General features: G+C 32.8%; 1 protein-coding gene across 9 annotated transcripts in view; it reads right to left on the reverse strand.

The window, feature by feature from the left end:
* Positions 1 to 2,744: 2,744 nt before the first annotated feature.
* The window catches only part of LOC125654244 (uncharacterized), a 40,533-nt gene continuing 20,292 nt past the window's right edge, over positions 2,745 to 22,985 (reverse strand). For 2 of the 9 annotated variants that reach the window (XM_048884108.2, XM_048884111.2), the window contains exons 2-6: positions 5,277 to 5,313; positions 4,457 to 4,522; positions 3,746 to 3,808; positions 3,401 to 3,610; positions 2,745 to 3,309 (exon numbers count right to left, since the gene is read on the reverse strand). In XM_048884108.2, the coding sequence (XP_048740065.2) occupies positions 3,104 to 3,309; positions 3,401 to 3,610; positions 3,746 to 3,808; positions 4,457 to 4,522; positions 5,277 to 5,310 (579 nt within the window). In that variant the 5' untranslated portion in view covers positions 5,311 to 5,313 and the 3' untranslated portion in view covers positions 2,745 to 3,103. Of the gene's footprint in view, positions 3,310 to 3,400; positions 3,611 to 3,745; positions 3,809 to 4,200; positions 4,303 to 4,456; positions 4,523 to 5,276; positions 5,314 to 10,845; positions 11,004 to 13,172; positions 13,270 to 22,985 lie in introns of those variants that run through there. The other 7 variants (XM_056143353.1, XM_056143354.1, XR_008796632.1 and 4 more) reach the window with 6 other exon arrangements.

The raw sequence follows: 22,985 nt of genomic DNA on the forward strand, positions 1-22,985 counted from the left end.
GAACTTGGAGAGGAAAAACGGGTAGTACTTTTTGATAACAGTTGATAAGGTGCTGTTGCTTAGAAACCAAATATATTTGAATGCAAAAAATTAAATTATTTTAGATTAACAATAAAGATCTTTGTTTCAATGTTGTAATATTTATTTTAATTAGTGGAACATAATGGCAAAACGTCATATTATTAGAAAATTATGGATATGTACAATGTATATAAAGTACAGTTTCCACTTAATGACCTTTGGCCTTTATTCTCATCATCATATTTTTTGTTAAAAACCTTTTAAAATGATTAAGATTTATTTAAAGATTATATTTTTAAAATAATGTGACATTTACTAATCATCGTTCAATGTAATTATGTATAAATGGTGTCGAATGTATGCAGAAAGGGAAATTATGGTCAAAATTGTACTGAGTGTTGTTACTTAGCAACCAAAAATGTTTGTTTAATTTGATTGTGATGTTTTTGTAGTATTTTCAAAGGCACATCTCATACATTTAAAATTTCCTATTTTTGACTCTAATCTAGTATATATATTTCAGAGAGAAAAAATGCCAAAATGTGCACTTATATGACCTTTGACCCCGTACCTCTTTGAGGTCATGGGATACCTTGACAAACTTTATAATAAATTATTCCCTGTCCAATTCCTAACAAAATCATATGTCATATGTCTATCCCAAATCGTGATACACATGTACATGCAGATTTAAGTCGATGTAAAGATATTATCATTTAGTCTTTAAAAACCTCTAAAATGTGCCGGTAGAGAAAGGGTTAAATGGACCAATCCAGCTGAAATACAAACCGAACTTGTATTCCTCTATAAGGAAACTTATGAATAAATTTAATATTGTGACCAAAATTCAAAGTTGCACATGCTGATTCGATAAGCAAGAGCTTGTTCTGCGTATAGTCAGCTTTTAAATCGAGGTAAGCTACTGACAAACAAATTGATGGTATAGGGGTTTCAACAATCTCGATTGAAGTCAGCATTTCGCAAATTCTATGGTCGTCATAACGATCTAGTTCGTCAATACAACCTCGCATTGGTTCAAATGCTGTCTGACGTGTTTCATGCCGATTGTTAAGCCGTTCTTGGCACATTGATTTTGACTGCGGATAACTCCGTTTACCTGATCAGGAGATAGGGCTCACGGCGGGTGTAACCGGTCAACAGGGGATGCTTACTCCTCCTAGGCACATGATCCCACCGCTGGCGTGTCCAGGGGTCCGTGTTTGCCCAACTATTTATTTTGTATTGTTTATAGGAGTTATGAAATTGATCACTGTCCGTTATCTTCACTTTGCATGCATCTCTTACGGAAAAAGTCCGAAACACATGACCCCGGACGGTAAAACGGACAGCCAGTCAGCCAGCCAGCCAGTCGGACAAACGCACGGACAGCGCCATATCATAATACGTACCGTATAAAGACAGGCGTATAAAAATAAGAGCACATTATTTAAGCTTTATATGCTGATGTCGTTAGAAAAATAATGCATTGGTACGTCAATTTATATATTGGGAAAAGAAATAAAGCGCAACATTTACATTGACACTGAAATTCCTTACATAAAACTCATTTATTTCCGGTAGAAATTTCGCCAGGTCTCGGGTAGCTGGCATTAGAGTATCGGGAGCAGCGATATCAAATTTTATTCGAAAGTCCTTGATTTTCTGTTCAACTTAACATTGACAAAGGATAAATTCTAAATATATAAGTAAGAGGGTTTCCTAAAGGGAAAACATGCTATATGAACAAGTTAAGATCAAGAATACGTACACATTTAATGTTACACGCATTTGCATCTGATCCGATCTCTGGTGCTTACAATGGTAAGTGATTTCCGTACTCTCAATTTTGTATTCTTTCCACAATTCATGAGATTGATAGTTATTCGTTATCGTTTAATTCAATTATCTCATTCCCTTGGGTAGGGGTATTCAACCATATGTCTACATGTTACTAACATGTATATGATATGCAAGTGCACTAGCTACTATGTGTATTCCACGTTTACGTATATCCCTCTATTGTTTTCCCCCTTTTTTTCTTCAGATGCCAAATTTGTATTTTGGGTGACATTAATAATAGTTTCCTTAATAAGGTATCTCTGGATCTTTTCTAAAAATAATCCCAAAACGAGGAAAAATCAGTTTCTTAGAAATCATTTTTTAATACTGTTAAAAACTCCTATCAATTTAAATCACATGTCAAGTTCCCTATATTCGACATGCTCTTTGAAAAAAAAACCAATGATGTAATGAGCCGTTCCTAGAAGAAATGGTCCTTAAGTATATTACACATGTGTCATCTGCAATGATGTATGCAAGTATTATTGTGTATAGAATTGATTTGACCATAAAGCGCAAAAGCACGGCTTGATACGTCCGCCATGAATTGTTCATTGAAATGGTATAACAATGATAACTCAATATTAACATCGATTCCAGTTCTCCCATTACTGGGAGATAATTGCAATGGCATGCAATTGGACCAAGAGATAGTCAAGCAGACATATATACTGTAGTAACACAACTATATTCTCAGTCAGTCCTGTAGTTAGTCATTCAGACAGAAAGTCAAACACACATATGGTCAGATAAGCATAGAGCAAAACATACAGATAGTCACAGATACATATACAGTCTACTCCTGATATAATGAAATCCAGGGGACGGACCTAAATTGTTCATTGTATGCAAAGTTCAATATAACAAATGCTGAACTACACAAATATTGCCACTGGGGGATTTATTTTAACTTCAATATAACATATATTTCAATATAATCGACTTCAATATAAGTGTATTGGACTGTAGTCTGAAAAATCAAGATCAGAAAGACAGATAGTAGCCGCCTTGCATGTCACACACTGATCTCCTAAACTTCTGAAGTTGTCCATGCAGCTTGATCAGTTTTTAACCAAAACTTGCTTGATATATCGCCAAAAAGGCGTGAATTAATACACAGTTAATGAAATTTACAAACGGTCGTGTGAATCACCAACTTTCAGGGATTAACTGCATATTATGATGATAAATACTAAGAAAAACATTTTGGAAAGAAAATGCTTTGACACCATTACTCTTCATTTCAATCCATTGTTGATTGTGCCTTAGATGAAAGGTACAATTTGATATCATGTTTTGCCTCTTCGTTGATTGAACAGGCATAGATGGAGCCATTCCAGGTCAAAATATTTGTAAAAGAGATAACTCTTTTATCTTCGCAGTTGCGCAATAGCTTGGTTGGTCTTAGAGTCGGTTCACAGTTATGCATTACTATCAACATAATGTTGTCTGCAAGATATAACAACAGTTAATTATTTATCATATCACTGAATGTAAACATCAAGTTCTCTAATGGAGAAGAGTTCAAATTACCCATTACCTGTAAATGTGACTTTTTCCAACGTTGCGTCAACTTCGTCCTTTAGACGTGATATAGAACGAAAAACAACTAACACTGGAATGTTCAATGACATCGGTGGATGTTCCTGTATCCATTGCAATTCATACCGATACCAAGGACAAGCTGAATGGAATAAATTCTCAAACAACGAACTGCAACATGGAGACGCTTCGAAGCAAAGAACTGCCTCTGAAATTAGGTGTTAATAAGTGGAATACTATCATAATTTTAGATGAATAACAATATTCTCTTTTTAAAACAAACTTAGTTTTGAAAATTTGAAAATGTTACCCGTAGGTACAACTAAGTGTCGTATTCCCTTACTTCTTGCTTTTTTCAACCACACAAAGGTAACCATTGAAAGGCAAACTGTACCAACATATTTCCCTACAACACAGGCATTTACGATAAGCACAATCAAGTGTCTTTAAAAGAGACAATATAAAACAATTATATAATAACATGATGACGGCACAATTGCATAGCAGAATGGAGCTAGAATATACGACAGGAGATAGTATCAAACAAGCAATTATTTACCTCGGACCAATATGACTATCTAACTGTCTATCATTTTAGGAAACTGCCGAACATTTCTATAGACAGTCAGTAAAATATATCTTTGCAGTGATATGGTGGATGAAGGGCGAATATAACGAGCAGTTATCAATCTTATAACTCCTATATGTATATGTATATATAATATATCACGAAACATGTAAATTGTAATTTGCAAGAAACAACCACATAGGTATGATAGGTTCATATGTACATCGTACCTTAAGTGTGATGCTTCATGCGCTTATAGTGCATTTACAATAGTCTACACATTTTGATAACGTGTTCCAGTTCATGAAGACTTGCATGATGACAAGAGTTTGCTAAAACAGTTTAAATAAACATGTATGTCATGTACAGAACTTGATCGCGATTCACATACACCCAGTGTCATTAGACCTGAGTGTGTGTACACAGTTTATTTCTAGAATATGAAGTGATTGATAATAAAAGTGTAGTATGCATCTGACATATTACCTTTGGATATTTCGTTCGTTGTTTCGCGTATCAAGTCACTATAGAAACCATATGTTGCTTCGAAGCCTGGATTGTAAAAAAAAGATATGATGTTGGACGGTCAAATTTAATGTTCGCAATATCTGTAGGTTCATGTCATCATTTAGGGTTTGGACGACATGTGCGGAAAATACGATCTTTATTTGCAATAAATCGATTCATATGAAATAAGTTGAGGTATCTTGAACACAATTGAAATATAGGGAAATAAAAATATGTATATCTTTAATGAATTATTAGCGATGAAACATGAATTTCAGATGTCGTTTAACGCTAAACACCAAGGGTAATTTAAATATTTGAATTCATACTAATGTGCAATATGCTATAATGTTAACTTGTTTCTAAGCATTACTTTCAACTTTAAATTCATATGATATCTACTGTAAGATGTAACACGTCTAAATAAAAAAGGAGGGGCAAAATCATTCTAAAATATCAAGCAAACAACCACATCAATTTGCATGGAAATGCGAACTAGATGATTTTCAATATCGAGTCCAATTTAATCAATGATGAAAAGTTTCGCATCATAGAAAAAATGTATGCAAAACGCTTTATTTCAATATTTTTGCACTGATTTGAAAGCCAATGTCTGTTACTTATCCTTCTGGAAGTTATTGTTCTACAAACACAGAAGACCTGTTCTCTTTCTTTCAACATACGTATCTTATCTAGCACCTGTGTGGCCGCATTTTAATTTTCATTCATTTTTTTGCATCGTATATGTAAAACTTTATCGAACGTTTCAATTAATAGATAACATAAATATAATACATACCAAGGTTTATGTCACATTGTAAGAATACGCCCATGGCCTACAACAAATGGTAGATATAAATTTAATATATAAAGTGTTTTTCGACAAATATCGTTACCAGCAATGGGTTGGAATTTTATTGATTTTGTAGGGGTGTGGAAAATATCGAAATTTTATAAAGATCTTGTACTAGATAGAAGGGTATCACAAAATATTTTATTTTAGATTCCCCAATCTCGATTACAGGTTTCGGTTGTTCATCATCAAAGAAAGAATACTCCCCCGTCGATGAAAACGGTGAAAAAGGAACTGTTCTAGTTAAAAACCGGTCAAAATAGAAACCAGTCAAAACTGGTATCCATGAAAGGTCAGCAGTAGATTTAAACTATCTATTTGTAAGATTTAGCATAACATACTGAAAATATGTATGCTATTTAATTTGTAAACTTTTGCAGTTTACTGGATTAATAAATAACAAAAACAATTATTCAATGCTATACAATTTAGATTAAGTGAAAATAATGAACAGTTTGCCAATCTTAAAATCATAATGAAAAAATAGTCCAACAAATTAAAATCATGCATGAATTCAATAACCTAACCGATTCATTATCTTTTATTTGTGTTGTACAATAGAAATAGCACTATATATATATATATATATGTTTATATATATATATATATATATATATATATATATATATATATATATATATAACCTGCAATGTTTCAAATCGTGTTTGAAATTTTATTATTTGCAAAAAGTAACCGTTTTTATTACGACGTTTCCCTCCTCTGATTTTAAAACTATAACAATGACAGACAATTGCAAAGTGATTAATTTTATAGATCCTATCAAGTACATGATGTATGTAAAATCGGGAACAGGAGAAACAGAGAACCCTAGAAATATCCTACCTAGAACAACCTAGAAGACGAAAGTCTCACCATGAACCTATGTCTCTATCATATTAGTAAGACAGTAATATGTATACATTAACAATATGAAAGGCGAATATAACGAACATTGATAAATATCATACCTCCTATAAGCAAACTAAATAGAAAGACAGGCAAAAACGGACCCAATAACACACCAGGGGAGTAAGCATCCCATGTCGACATGTCAAACACGCCGTGAAACCTATATCATGATCAAGTAAACGGAGTTATCCGTAGTTAAAATCAGTGTGTTAAGAACGGCCTAACAATCGGTATGAAACACGTAAGACAGCATTATGCTGAAAGTATACTGGAACTATGTCAATTATTATATGTTTTTTTATTAATGGGATGTTGTACATGGATGGTTTCAGTATAACGATTATCGACACTCTCTGTACATGATTATATGTCTCTATAACTTGTGCCACACAAATAAAGCATTCTCATTTTACGCATGCATGCTCTTAACCTTTTGCTTGACATTTACATACATTTTCCCCACCAACAATATTAATTTACATTAATATGTTGATTCGATATATTCCAATGAACTTGAAAAAAATACAATAAAGTAATCCGCATCTGCTTCAAAAATGAATGTCTTAATCAAGATAGACATTATCAGCAAACTGTCAATTCGTGATATAAAACAAAAGGCATGACTACCTTCTCCATTGCCAACATGCCATCTCTATATAGCAAATATTTCATTATTAACTGCATATGGCGTTTATATTTCTCGAATGGTTCGATACGCTATTTAGGGTATGTTTTGCGAAAAACAAGTTTGCTTGGAACGATGCATAGGATGGAATTCAAACTAAGCAAATATCGTCGTAAGAGCTCTACTCCAAAAAGTTACAAACATAATACGAAAAGTAGAAAGGTAGAAAAGGTGTCACACATTGGTCTTATGACCTACACCAAATGGAAGGTCACCATAAGATACTACATTTTCATTCACATATTACAGGGAGTTGCAGATTACGTTACATATCACCACAGAAGCAAGTCTCAATATGTTTATGGTACTGGAGGGGCAAGACAGAAGATATGCTTTGATGACTAACACAATCATAACAAAACGAAGAATAAGAGGACGACGAATGACGAAGGAATTTTATGTCATATGGGGTGAGTAATTGACACAGGTTTGATTAACCATCTGCTCCTACGAGTAAACAAATCCAGACTGGGGACTATATAGCGGAGCAGGACTGTCGGATCAGGTGCTTAGGAGAAGTGAACATCCCTTGTCAAAGGGTTCGTGTGTGCACTGGGATTATTTTTCATTATGAAGTGAATCTATAAGATATATATATATATATATATATATATATATATATATATATATATATATATATATATATATAATTATGATTCTAAAAACTATATAGTGTCTACATTAACAGTCATCTTTCTCAACTTATGGTTTATGGAGGAATGCTGCAAAGTTGATAGAAATGAAAAGTGGTTGAACTGTGCAATATTTTGAAATTGAAAACTTTCAAATTTACTTTAGTTAGTCAAAAACAGCAGTTGTAGTAGATAGCAATCCGAAAAAAGAATTTAAAATCCCTGCTGATCTCCAACCCGCGATCTACACAACAGCAATCAACGTGATAACCTACTGAGATACTCAGCAAGGCATTGCTATATGGAATGAATAGACATATATTGCTGTTATTTATATTTTCATTCATGTTTTAAAAGGAAGTCAGCCATTAAGACGATGTAGAGTACCTTCATATGTAGGCATAACTTTTCGAGTAATATGAATTTGATAGGTTTCAAAGAGATGAAAATGTTGAACAATTAAACTGAATTACTTATTAGAATTGCAACTGGTATGGTGGTATGAAGGTATGAAATGAATGAGCCACTAAGAGTGTTTTTTTTTTGTTTTTATAATTTTATCATTTATTAGAAAGTATACATAATATTAGTTGGGAAAAAATATCCTCGGATACTCCCGCATAATTCTCACCATTTGTGCCAGGATTGAACGAAAGGTGAAGATAACGAACAACGGTCAATCTCATATCTCCTACAAGCAATACAAAATAAATTGTTGGGCAAACACGGACCCCTGTACACACCAGAGGCGGGATCAGATGCCCAGGAGGAGTAAGCATCCTCTGAATGTATTTTATTATGATTATTATTTTATGTAAGGAATGTATATAATTTATGTAAAAATACATACTATCACTATACATGTATATATAATATGTATCAAATATAATAGAAGTATTTTTCAAAGTCATAGAAATAGCATATGAAGATATAGTAACAGTAGAATAACATAGAAATTACTTATGGAATAATGTATAAACAATGTAGTCGTAAGTTGACCGTATAGTTTTAATACTAAGTATCTAAGGATATATACATTGTAGACTATGTAATGAAAATTAAAGAATATATGTATAACGTGAAGTCTCAAAGGGGACTACGGCAAATGCAGTCAAGTCGCAACCCTTTAAGACTGTCCTACTGGAAGAACCACTAAGAGTTGCTAGAGTAACGTCATACATGTAATTAACTACGGGAGGGTGGAGTCGGCGTCTGAGGTGGCAATGAATTCCTTGATATTCCTATTAGAATTTTGACAAGTGTCGCCAAAAAGTATTTTAGAATACTTATATCAAATGGGTAAATTTACGTGCACCATCAAACAACATGAAATATCACCATTATATTGATATAATGCAGGCATTCCCCTATGGAATCAAACACATAAATCATTTTTTTTTTTAAATAATTACCCTTAACGATTTTCAAGTTAGAATCTTTACTTAACATTTCTTATTAAATTACATCTGTATGTACTGAGGTTTTCCTTTTTGGATACATTTATTCTAAATATTAAAATGAAAAAGATTTCAAAACATACATAGCTCGAAATAAAAGACACAAGAGAATTCTTCACGTCTGCTTCATGTTTACATGTTTTATTGAAAGTAGATATTAACGGCAAACTAACAAATCAATTTGATGACAAACGGGATGATTTCAGCTTCTCAATCATCAACTTCCCATATTTATGTAGCAATATTCCACTATCACCTGCACATAATGTTTATATCTCTCAACTTATGAAAGGTGAAGATAACAAACAGTGATCAAGTGGGATCAGGTGCCTAGGAGGAGTAAACATCCCCTCTCGACACGCAAAAGCTTGTTCTTCGTATGGTCAGTTTTTAAATCGATGCAAGCTACTGACACACAAGTTGATGGTAAAATGGTTTCAACAGTCTCGTTTAAAGTTTGTAGTTCGTCCTGACAACCTATTATTGGGTCCAATGTTGTCTGATTTGTTTCACACCGATTCTTAGACCGTTCTTGGCAAAATGATTTGACTACGGATAACTCCTTTTACCTGATCAAGATGTAGGACTCACGTCAGGTGTGACCTCTTGACAGGGGATGCTTATTCCTCCTAGGCACCTGATTCCACCTCTTGTGTGTCCAGGGTCCGTGTTTATTTAACTGTCTATTTTGTTTTGCTTATAGGAGTTTTTAGATTGATCACTGTTTGTTATTTTTACCTTTCATACACTGTAATATACATTTGTATAACTGTATGGGCCCTTCATTAAAGGTTACAAAATATATGTAATGTATGTGCAGACTGCATTCCTCTTTAGAATCACCTGTGCATTAAGTAATCGCAAAATAATTTAAATAAGTAAAGGGTAGCCATGTTACATTGTATACATGTACTATTGAAATCAGACCTAGCCTAAAATGACTCGAATCGTTTGTTTTTTTAATGAAGTTGTTTTCTATGCATTACATTGCATTGATGTAGATATCCCCACGTGGAGTTTAAGGCACGTGCAATGGTATGTATATGTTTACTTCCGCCCCCTTCCATCCATTTTGAAATATTCATAATTATATTGAAATTAAACTTTTATTTTGGAACGATTTTACTGAAAGAGGAGGTCCTTCGGATAATACCACAAAAACTGAGGTCCCGTGTCACAACTGTGGCACAATTACGAACCCTCCAATTTAAGGTCCGTAAGCGCCGATCATAGGTATAATTCTTGCAGCCCTTCACCGGCAATGGTGAGGTCTGCATACGAGTGGAAATTCTCGAAAGGTACATTAAATAAAATTCAACCAACCATCATCATATATGACATTAATATAGTCAAGTTCCTGTTCCTATAGATAGTGATTTTTTTCAATGTTAGCAACATTGAAAATGTGTTGCGTGTTAGATACGTGTAAGTCAAACATAATGACCATGCGAGGAAGATGTCTGCAGGGAGAACTATACTATGTGTTAGAAGGACATTTTTAAATGTAAAATGTTGAATCGTACGATTCGTAATTAGTTATATAATATTTTTTTTTACAATGAAGTGTCAACTACATGTATCTAACCAATCCTAAAAAAAAATGTAACAGCTGTAAAATCAGATACACAGTTTTAGAGGATCGCCATTTTGTTTCTCCTGTATATGTTATTTATGATCAGGAAGTAAAGAACACTACTGTGGTGCATGTTTTTGTTTTCTATCTACTCCCTTATGCTTTGAATTTCATGTAAACGTGTTATCTTACTTACATGTACTAATAGGTAATAACCGGCTAGATAAACGTGTAAATGAGTTTCGATCACTAAACTTACCTTGCGCTAGCTTCAACTATGCGACTACAAACGAAGTGTGAAAACAGCTGTTGGCCATTTAAATTTCATCGACAAAGAAACCAACTATCATGTTCTCAAATTCATTTCATTGACGTGTTTTGTACTCCTTGCAGGTGAAAAAGGGATGTGGATTTTTTTTCAGGTTTTAGGAGGAAGGTGTGATGAAGCAAACTTGGATATATTTTCTTGGCACGAGTACTTTCTTCCATTAAAAACAATCGCCTGTTATTCTTCCACTTTTTAACATATACGTTCTACAGATATCCGCATAAACGGCTAGAAAATTGTCATGTAGAAACTAAGCGCACCTACAACATATGCATTCTGTTCTGGACTCTATCATTTTACAAAATCCACACTTGCATCTTGGGAATAAAAATGAACTTGTAACAACATTTACGCATGCTCATATTTCCTACCAACCCGTGGACGTATATATGTATATATATATATATATATATATATATATATATATATATATATATATATATAATACAATTTTACAATGGTGTGCGATTTATTTCCCCTTGATTACAGAGGGCGCGCAGTAGATTGCGGTTTTCAGTTGACAATGACATATAAGGAATAAATAGAACATTTATAATTTCTGATTGCAATCAATTGCCAGTTAAGGAATTTTTCGAAGAATTAAGTGTAATGATTTAAAATAGTATAAATGAACAAAATAATTTAATCACTAATCACATTTATGTGTGTCCCTTCCGTGATTCTTTAGCAAGCACGGCATGACTATTGTAAAATTTAAATACTGGTCGATTTCTTTAGATCAGAATCGGGAGGTCTTTAGTATAACAGCATTTTTTAGAATTAATTTTTATTAATTATTTCGACAATTAAACCACAATATGATATTTCTGAAAACGTATGAGCAATCTACGCATACATGTACATTATCAATTTATCACTTCACACTGAATAAAACTAATTAAAGCCAAATGTACATCAAGTGCCAATAAACATAACATTTTAATTATCTCGAATTGATATCTCTAGTCTAATGTTTCTGTTGAAATATGTTTGCGCCTGATTCAAACTTTTGAAAGTTAAATTTTGTGTAAATCAACTTTCAGCTTTTCTTACACTTCAATATTACTCAAACGAGAATGTAATAACTAGGGGTCTGCCTTCTCTTATCATTACATGCAAAGTTGGTTATTTTTATGATCAGAGGACGATAAGTAGATATACTGGTTGTCCCCATTTAAAAAACAGCATTGTCATGAGTACTAATGGAAATGTAAATTTAACCGATGAAAGGAACTGAAAGATCAACCCTTGCCGTCATCCCTCTCGAGATTTGGATTTTTTAAAACATTACTTGTCCAGAATTATCAGGCAATATTATGAAGTGAGCACCCCCTTTAACGATGTTGTGTGTCTCATTGCATCACATGTTTTCATTGTGCTTTTAATTCTAGGTGTCTGGTGTTTAACAAAAATATTACTACTGCAATCCTCGGTATTAATTACATTAGAGCTTGGAAAGAAATAAACATTAAATAATCATTTGGCACCACACTTCCCTAACTCTACAAAATGAGGAAGTGCATATTGTAAAAAGGTTTCATCGTAAAATTGAAAAAAGCAATCCATGTTTATGTCAAAGATTTAATAAAGTCTATTAAAACTCGGCATAAGAAAGAATTTAGTAACGTAAGCTTTACTAGACACTATTTGTTAATACGATATCTATGTGAATGTTAGGACTTCAATTGGAAGCGCGCCCCCAACGTCCGGTGTAAGGAGAATAACTGCAAAAATGTAGGTCATTAAACTTGCATTTACTATAATACATTATAATTCCTACATTAAATTGGATGCCTTCAAAATGCGGTTTAAGTTATTTGAAGAAATAAACTCATAACATCAACATTGTGCTCTTAGTTGAAAAGAACGTGCTGATTACAAATGAAAAAAAAAATATTGTGTGTGTTTATACTAAGTATTGTGATTTCTACTTTAAACTCGACATATATGCACCTAAGAAGGTAGTTGTCATCGATGTTATAATGAATTTTCCCCTTGATCAAACGACAAATATTTATTTCACGTTTTATTTTATGCACAAGGCAATGTGCTTGTAATTGCCAATGTCACCCCCGCTTTCCTCGCTGCTTACTATAGTATTCACATGGATAATATTACAAACTTGAGACTCAAACATGAATGATAAGATTCACCAACATATGTTAATGTGTACATAGTGTAAACTCATTTAGAGAACTAAACACATCACAGTTACAATGTACGTAACGTTATAGTGGTTCATACAGTGGAGTACTTACGTTATATTCCCTGTAATCAAAACAGCACAGACCTATCTCGAGAGGACATCTACTTTATATCACAAGTACAGTGTATATATGCGTTATCTGGAAATCACGTGCTATCTACTGATTAGTAAACTAATTCACAGAGTAGAAAAATCGCTCTCATATTACTTTCCTCCGAAACTTTGCGGCATGAAGTTTTATCAATATCAAGGTCGTACACATTTGTGTTTTGGTGTATTATCGACAAAATCTAAGAATCATGATTTTTATCTTTCTTAAGGGAAATAGATTTTACTATCACTGTCTTGCGTAAATTTCAGCCTCACTCCCGATATAAAAAAAAACCCAGATGGGCTGAACATTAACAGCAGTGTAAACTGTGTACTTATTTATCTTTTCATTTCTTACAAGATCCAATAACAGATCATGTTTAGTCTAAAGTGTCATGACACTAAGAAATGTATAGATTGTATACTCAAATCAAAGTACAGAATATACAATTGGAAACTTAACTTTTCACGACACCCATTAGTGTCAATGGATGAAGACAACGAACAGCGATTAATCTCATAATTCCCATAAAGAATACAAAACGAAGAGTACGGCAAACACGGATCCCTGGACACACGATAGGTGGGATCAGGTGTCTAAAAGATGCAAACATAGCCTTTCGTCCTATCACACTCGCCGTGAACCCTAAATCTTGATCAGGTAAACGATGTAATCCGTAGTCAAAATCTGTATGCAAGGAACGGCATAACAATTGAAATGGATATGTTCACATCAAAGTACTTTCATTTTTTTCAATTTATTATTGATTTATTTTCACTAGATATTCGCTGCCATCGTTTCAATGAATTTATATTTTCATTTATTTACTATATGCATATACTTTGGGTTGTTTTGGGGTTTTCTTTACCTTTAAGAGGGTGTCCATTATGATATCAGGCAGAGGTCGGCACATGCTATCTCTCAGATTTTCATGAAACTTTGTACACAGGTTCCTACTGACCCCAATATGAAATTTGCCAAATAAAAAGTTTCTATCATGTTTAGTTTGGGTTCGACATGGAAAAACAACTTTGAGATAATTTTCGGTGCAAAAAGGTCACGAAATATTGGAAAAAAGTGCTATGTTTGAACAGCTCTAAAATGTCATATAACTAGAAAATAGAGAAAAGCAATATTTTATATGTTAGATATACACTATATGCAATAACTAAGAGGGTTTTTGTGTGTATATTCATCCAATGAATGAATTTATTAATTGTTAGAATTGCAAATATTTCACACCAATATATTTTACAAAATAATGATCAAAATATAAGATCTCACAAATTCCAATACAATGTCTCAAAAGAAATAAATTATGTATAACCAGAAACTTGAAGAGGTGTATTTCAAGTTACAGAAATAAATTCAGTGGGAAAAGCAAGGTTTGATGGTGAAAAGTTGAACTGAAATCTCAAAATTTTCAATAAGTGCAAAAAGGTCAACTACTTAAATGAAGATTATTGAACTACATAAATAGAAATAAATATGAAGTAGATATAACAAATCAATGATTAAATGATTAAAATTCATGAAAAATTACTAGAACATATGAACATTCAGAAATAAATTTCATGTCTTTGTATACATTCTATATAATAAAGGCAAAAAAAAAAAAAAAATGCCTATGTAATTCATTGTATAAAATTTTACAATGTTGATTTTTAGAGGTCATTTCTGACACAGGATTTGAGATAATAGTCCATTAATTAACACACATAGATGAAGTTAAAATTATCAGTAAATCAAATTTTAATAAATTGCCTATCATGAAGAATCTAAAATCATTCACTCACATTACAAACTTGACATTGGCAGATCCCGAGGGGGTTGGGGGGAGGGGTAGAAAACACCCTCTCCTTTTCTCTGGGATATCTAGATAGTTATTTAGCATTAACCAGAAATTTTTTGACTCTCTTGTAAAGCATTTTCCTTTGCATTCATGAAATAACATGCCATATTTCATTTTCTGCCTACATCAGATTGGCAGACTTGCTTTAATGCATGTTTACTCTGATGTTGAAATATATATTGACCACTTCCAGATACACAAAATGTTTGTTGAATTTTACCCAGTGACAGAAAATGTTCATAAACTATCTTCAACTGATGCATAAAAGGTTACATGTAACTAGCAATCAATAATAAACTTATTTACTTTATCAATTCATCGGATATGACCTAATGCAGATTTTAGATCATTTTTCTGGACCCCCCCCCCCTTTCAAATCACTGTATCTGTCTCTGTTTAACAAATGACAATAAACAAATCATGTCTTAATACCTGGTACTTAGTAGTATGGTTTGCAAAGTAAGAGCTAGTGCATATTTCTGACATTTGTTACAAACTTTTCCCCTAGAAATTATGAAAATTGGCACTGAATTTATATTGATACATGTATATTAACAATTGATACATTCCACAGTATGGAATCTTATTTTGTCACCCCACCACTCTCTTCTAATTTATGTCTAATGCCATAGCAGTGTTTCTTTTGAATATTGGTTCACAAACAGGAATAAAATTTGTCACTTCAAAAATTGAAATATGCTGCAACCATAGAGTTAAAGTAGTGGTCATCATTTGATTATCTTTGTCAGCTGCAAAGTGTTTCTGTGAAATAACTGTCAACATATCTAAATTGAAGTGGAGCTATGAGTTCTGCAATTCCCCTTATAACTTCACAAGTCTTTTGTCTGTAGTAATTCTGTGTTCTCTCCAAAGCTTCTTCCTATCTTGGACTCAGCTGAGATCTAAATAACAACAGTTGTGTAAATTAATGGAAATAAAATGATGAACATGTTTAAATAGCACTGTAAGCAATGCACTAAGAAAGTCAAGATCATAGGTTTGATATAGTCCCAAGGTCAAAGGTCATGATATAAAATAAATTCTGGTCATTAGGCATTTCATGTGAAACAAACTAACCCAATACCTTATCCCTCAAGATATAACAGATCTGGTAATAATGAATGTTTTTCAAAAGTAGGTCAACATGGTCAAAGTCAGAAGTTCAAAAGTAAAGCTCTTTTCATTAGTAATCTATAATATGTGAAATCTATATCAAAACCCAATCCAAAGTGACTGAGAAACTATATACCAATTTAAAGTTTTTGAAAATCGTGCTATTTTAAAGACTAAGGTCAGGTAATAAATTAAAAGTCTGGTAATAAAGAATATACACATTTTGTATATCTTTATGTAAAATACCAATATAATAAAATCTGGGTTAAACTTCAAAATCAAACTGCATGGAATCAAATGAAAGTTCTTGCCATAAGATATCTAAATACTAAACATAAAAGGCTAGACTACCTTATATATAGTTCAGGAGAATTGTCTACTGTAGGTTATATTTTGTTAAAAGTAGGCCAAACACAAAAGTAAAAAATAAAAAAAAAATTGATATCAAAAGAAATGTCTTATTATAAGGAATAAAAATATGAAATATGAGAGCCTTAATACTAACATGAGCAAGTTCCAGACAGACATTGCCCCCCCCCCCCCCCCCTCCCCCCCCTCCCCCCCCCCCCCCCGACTTTAGTCATGGGTGGATAGAAATGAAAAATGAATCAACACAAATTAGGAACATTTGCAATTTGAAAGGATTTAGTGTGGCCCTGCTAACCTTGAAAAGAATTTGTTTTAATTTCCTGTATATTCCCACATCATACTTTGATCTCCTCCATACCCTAATTCTTTAGCCTCTGAATTGAACAAAATAAAATTTACACTACCTGAAGATCTTTGCTTATGAATATGACTAATCATTGACATACTCTTCTTGAGAAAAGGATTGTTAAAGATGTTTCCTTATATTATCCCTTATAAAACTTTGACCCCCTATTATAGCCTCATCCTACACCCAGGTCATGAATTGAACCAACTCCAATCTACACAACCTGGGAATGCTTGCATATTTTCATTACATTAAACGACCCCATCCTATTTTTGCCTTTTCTTGATTATCTCCCTTCAAAGGGGGCATGACCTTTCATTTAAACGAAAATGAATCTCATTCAATTGGGCCAGTTGTTCTGGAGAAGATGAAAATGGGAAAAATTATTACCACAATGATGACAACAGAATCCAGACAAATATTTATGAGAAAAGCTCTCTTGAGCCTTCAGCTCAGGTGAGCTAAAAAACAACAAACTATATATTCATTGATTCAAAAATTAAACCACATTCCGATTTCAAAACATCACCTCTGACTTATATATATATATATATACGAGCTAGTATTTGAAATTATCTAAACAAGAATTGTCTGAAGAGAGTTTAAAACTTGTCGAGTGGGTTAAAATCTTTGATAACAGTCATGAATTAAAAATGCATGTATGTGTTGTGTGTGACATGGTGACATCACATAAAACTTGCAATATGAAGGGTCAAGGTCGTAAGGTAAAAATGTTACTATCATATGACATGAAGGAACACACATTTCTTAAATATCCAACCCCCATCTCTAACCATTCTTATGTTATTGTCAAAGTTAAAGTTTTTATATTCTACATGTATGTCTGTCAAGTGAGTTAAAACAAAAGGATTGTGACATCATAACATTGGATGCCTTTGGTCAGGATTTGTCTCAAGAAATATACATGTCAAATGTGGAATTAAGCTCTTATCTGTAATAGTTCTAAACTTACATAATTTATGAATTATGACAATATGACAAGGTCAGATGTACCATGTTCTGAATTTAAAATCTTTTGATTGAAATAAATAAATATACTCACTGATACAGTCTGATAACTGGCTTGCAGTAGGGGTGATTTGACTATAATTATTTTCCAAATCTGTAATGAAATGGGCGTTGTATTCATTATCAAGCTTTGGTAATTGGTATATACATGTATGTCACACTAATACACTTTAGTACCTGTGTGCATGCAAATAAATCATCAGATTTTGTGTCACATTAAACCATCTGAATTTCATAATCCATTCAGCTTAAATTGAGAGAAATTAATGATATACATCAACCTGTAACACACACACCACCCCCACCCACATAATGGTTCTTATAGTTGCATAATTACATGAATAAATATATATCATTATTTTTTTTATATTTGTTATTCGGTTTTTGTCACATACATACATGTACATATACTACCCTCTCACACTGATTCATTCATCCTTTAATAGTTATTAAATCTAGGAATCCAAAAAAAAAAAAAACACATGTGAAAAGTAGCTAGTAAAAAAAAATCTCAAAAATAATCTGATATAATTTTAATATATATTATTTTTTATGCATGCATGCTGATATGTACATAGCTTGCAGGACAATAAACACTTTTCACCACTTTCATCTTGTTTTTGTGTGATTCTATTGTTTCTTAATTCAATGATTTGTGGATAAACATTGTGTTGTAGTACAGATTTTAAAAATCCCTACATTAACAACACCCCCCCCCCCCACCCCCACCCCCCGATTGATTTAATGTTGTTTTTACTGTGGGGATTTATCATTTTAATCATTATTATTTTAAAAAGAATCATTTCATCAAATGAATTGTTTGCATTGACACATCATGAGAACTTGCATCAAAATTGTCTATCAATCAAAGACAGTTTTCAAAGAAAAATAACAGAGAAAATTCGACATTTATACTTACCACTTCCAACGGGAACAAATATTTCCCTTGAAACATTGAAGTTTACTGCTCTGTCTGCTTTACACTTTCCTTTGTGTAGTAGATAACAACATTTGGTGGTGGTTGCCTCCAGTAAATCCCCAAAGAATCGCAATGACCTCGGCATACTAGTAAGCATCTGCACCGTGCACGATAGTTTAAACAGTTAAACTTTTACGTCGAATTCGAAGTATCCCGATCTGTACAGCAGGGGGTCAATCTCGGTTGAATATTACACGCAGTTCCAACTTTAAAATATCTTGAATATCCACTTATGTCCTTTGAACAATTATTAAGGGTTGACAAGTCCCTAAAATAAGGACCACTCCTAGAAAAACTTCACGTTTCTATCACTTGTCAGCCATATCTGTTTACCCACGAAACTTTGATAAGGTCCGGGCTGAATATTTATTTTTCACCATCAAATTAAAAAAAAAAATAATTCCACGTTTACACTTGATAAAAAAAATCGAGATAAGTGAAAAATGTTCTAAATAAATACTGTTTTCTTCGAAAATTACAATTTATGCAAGTTTCGGATCATTTTACATTTTTTACGCCAAGGGAGGTAACTCAAATTACTGGCTTTTTGGCTACTTCTGTCAGTAAATGCTCAACAACAGGATTGTTTCCCAGCAATTTTATTGTTTCATCTTAATTATTAAGGAATTCCTTCAAATATTGTTTATACTTTCTGGACAAATTTTATTGTATTGGGTATTATTTAACTTTACAAAATGATCATTTTCTATAGATTATATAGTGTCCTCGAATTTATGAAATAGGCCAAGTTTTGGCATCTAACAATGTTTTTTGTGAAATTCACTTTACATACGATAAAATTGGCGTATGACCTTAACTTTTATTGGGTATGAATAAAATTTTGGGGAATTGCATGTGCCAGCCGTATTATAGCTACTGCCTGATATCTCCGTGGACGGCCTCTTAACACCTTTAATCAGCAATGAACTCGTCCATACCGTACATGTACCACGCACGCGATGTTCGTTTACACATATAAAAGAAAAACCTATGTTGATGTATATTTTCGCATCACTTCGTAAAATTAACATATTTTCTTATGTTGAGCTAAAAAATTAAATGTTATCTTTGTTTTAATTTTAAACTTTTGAACATAAGATTATGATGTTTGGAGAACGTTTTGTGGGAGTTACGTTATTTCAAATAAAACGAGAATATGAATAGGCCTACACCAAAGTCAGTTGCAGTACATTCAAGCGCGCATAGCGTGATAGCGTAGCGGAGATGAAAAAGTCAAATCCCAAAACTCAAATCGAATTTGATACAACTCTTGATCAGAGCAAAGATTACTTAAGAATGACAAAATGAAAGCTATGCAATTAAGATCGAATGGACGAGTAGTTTCCCCCTGAAACCAAGACGATTGTGGATATTTTTTTGTTAATTACTATCATAAAACACAGCATCGCATCAATTTCATATTATATTCAAATTACCACACTTTCCTATTTGTTTAAGCTGTTTAACAATATGGCGGCACATGTAATTTATCTAAAATATCGAGATATACATAAACCCTGCTGACATTTTACATGTTTTGGAGGTATATGTTAATTTCATTTTGATTGCAATGTATTTTCTCTCTCAAAAGAGAAAGAAAATCATTTGACTTGTTAGATTAAAGAAAAGTTATGACATAAGTTTTCATCAGTTTTTTTTATGTTCCTTGGGATACTTATCAAGGAGCTGACGCTCGCTTTTTTGATACTGCAGGTGGATGATGCAAACATAGTTTGTGAGCAATACTGAGTAACCACTATGCAACAGATATTTACTGCTTTAAACGTGAATTTTGTATGTATTTATCCAAATTAATGCCAAATGATACCTTTACCTGTATATACATTTGTCCGGGTAATATTGATTAAAACACCAATGAGGGTAGATAATATGAATATTGCATGTAGCTGAAGGTAACATTCCACATTTTCACCCTAGAAAAAAAATGGTTTTTCGAGGGGTGAAAATTTCAATGTTATCCTTAACTACATCCAATATTTGTTTTATTATACTGAATGTTATACAAATAACAAAGCAGAACGACTTGTGTCTGTTGACATTTCATCAATCACTGTCATGCGATGTTTTATAATATAGCAATGCAGGCTTGATAGTCATTTTGTCTGCATGTGCATGCACACGAGCGCACGTGAATTGCAATTTTGTTAAAAAAAAATGAAAAATCAGAATATTAAAGGGATCGACATGAAACCTTAATAGGATAATATTATATCATTTGTAGATGTGAAAAATGATATGCATTTGCCTGCACGCGCGTGCATGCGCATGCACGTGCATCACAATTTTCGTACACTAACTTTGTAATCAGTCTAACCTTTTGATGTTCTTTGAAATGGGTTGATTTTCATATCATAGGTAAGTATTGAGACCCTTAACTGATCTGTGTGGTTAAAATTACCAATCTGCACGTGCATGCACGTGCGCTTCATTTTGCTTGGATAATACTAAAATTTCTGTAACTCTTTCATGAATGAAGCAAATGAGTTGATATTCACAGCATAGGTAGATAATATGGGTATCTATATGTTGGGGTAATAAAAAATGCCAACACACACGCGCTTGCCATTTTTCAAAGGACGGTAACGTCTTTGCTTTTTATAAAATTCTTTTGATTTTGAGGTTTTAGGTGTGTCTTGGTACTCCTTCCAAATTGCTGTGGTTAAAACTACTGTTCAGCACGTGCATGCACATGCGCTGAATTCTGATTGGACGATTTCAAAATCACTACAACTTCCTTATATTTGATGGAAACGTTGTGAAATTCATACTCTGAGTATATGATACAAATGCCTGTTGAATGGCATCAACAAAAGTACAGAATCATACTCGCGTGCGCGTGTATGCACGTGCCTTACTTTCTTTCATTTTTTGTACTGAAATGACCATATTAAACTCACTACGTGTAATTAAAGGCTAAAATAAAATCATATTTTGCTATAGCTTTACAATGACATCACTTTTTAATTGGGGGAAGTTTGGGGAACATATGTAACGGTCCCCGTTACAATTAGAACTAGTTGTAGTTGGCATTTTACGATATTTAGAATCTGTATTGAAATTTAGTATTTTCAGAAATTGGGTTTTTTGTGTTTCTTGGAATAATGCATTTTAGTGTGGATATGTTTCGTATGTACCTCAAAATCTTTGCTTTGTAACTACGTTGATTTATCATATGTCTGGAAACAATAACATAATCTCTGTTGGTACTGTTCAGCAAGCTGTACGTAGGATTTGTCTAGAAACGTTCAATGTTTCTATGGGAATGTTTAGTATTTGAAAATGTAAGTATATGTATATCTAAGAGAAAAGGTTCAGTTTGTGTCTCAAAATCCAGAACATATATTTGGAAATATGTAGCATTTGTCATAAGTTTGTAGTATACGTTATGTTAGTGCATGTTTGTGCATGTTTAGCATGTGTGTTTCAATCTTTAATACATCACTGTTCGTTATCTTCACCTTTCATGCATGTGTATGAAAATGTTTGGATGCGAGTTTATTATATATGTTTTAATGCTACATATTCGACAGTGTATGCTAAATAAAGTTTAAAATGTTGAATTTTGAAGTGTTTCTGTTTATGCTTGTACATATATTGAAAATGTATATAAATGCTCGGTATATGTCTTAAATTTAATGTTAGGTATTCAACTTGATATGTTATCATATATCTGGGTATTGTTTAGCACATGTTTGCAATTTCTTAGCATTTCTCTGGAAATGTTAATGTGTCTAGAGATGTTTAGCTTGTTTGGAAATGAATGTGTAGTTTGTGTCTGAGGAAAGTGTAGTATGTTTTTTAGGAAATTATACCATGCAAGGTGAAGATAACGAACAGTGAAATGATTTAATGTTGTTTTGAATCTCATATCCTGAAACAATGCGTAGAATATCAATATTGTTACATGTTGTATGACCAACTTCCCGCTCCCATAGATAACAAGGGACATAGAGAAAATGTTACAATATACGTATACATTAAGTAGTTTTCAAAAAACGTTTTTTTCCGGGCCAGTTGATATTTTTCAATTGTTGCATGATTGCAAATTTGTTACGTTTTCGATAA

The sequence above is a fragment of the Ostrea edulis genome, chromosome 7 (assembly GCF_947568905.1).
Source record: "Ostrea edulis chromosome 7, xbOstEdul1.1, whole genome shotgun sequence".
Taxonomy (NCBI): domain Eukaryota; kingdom Metazoa; phylum Mollusca; class Bivalvia; order Ostreida; family Ostreidae; genus Ostrea; species Ostrea edulis.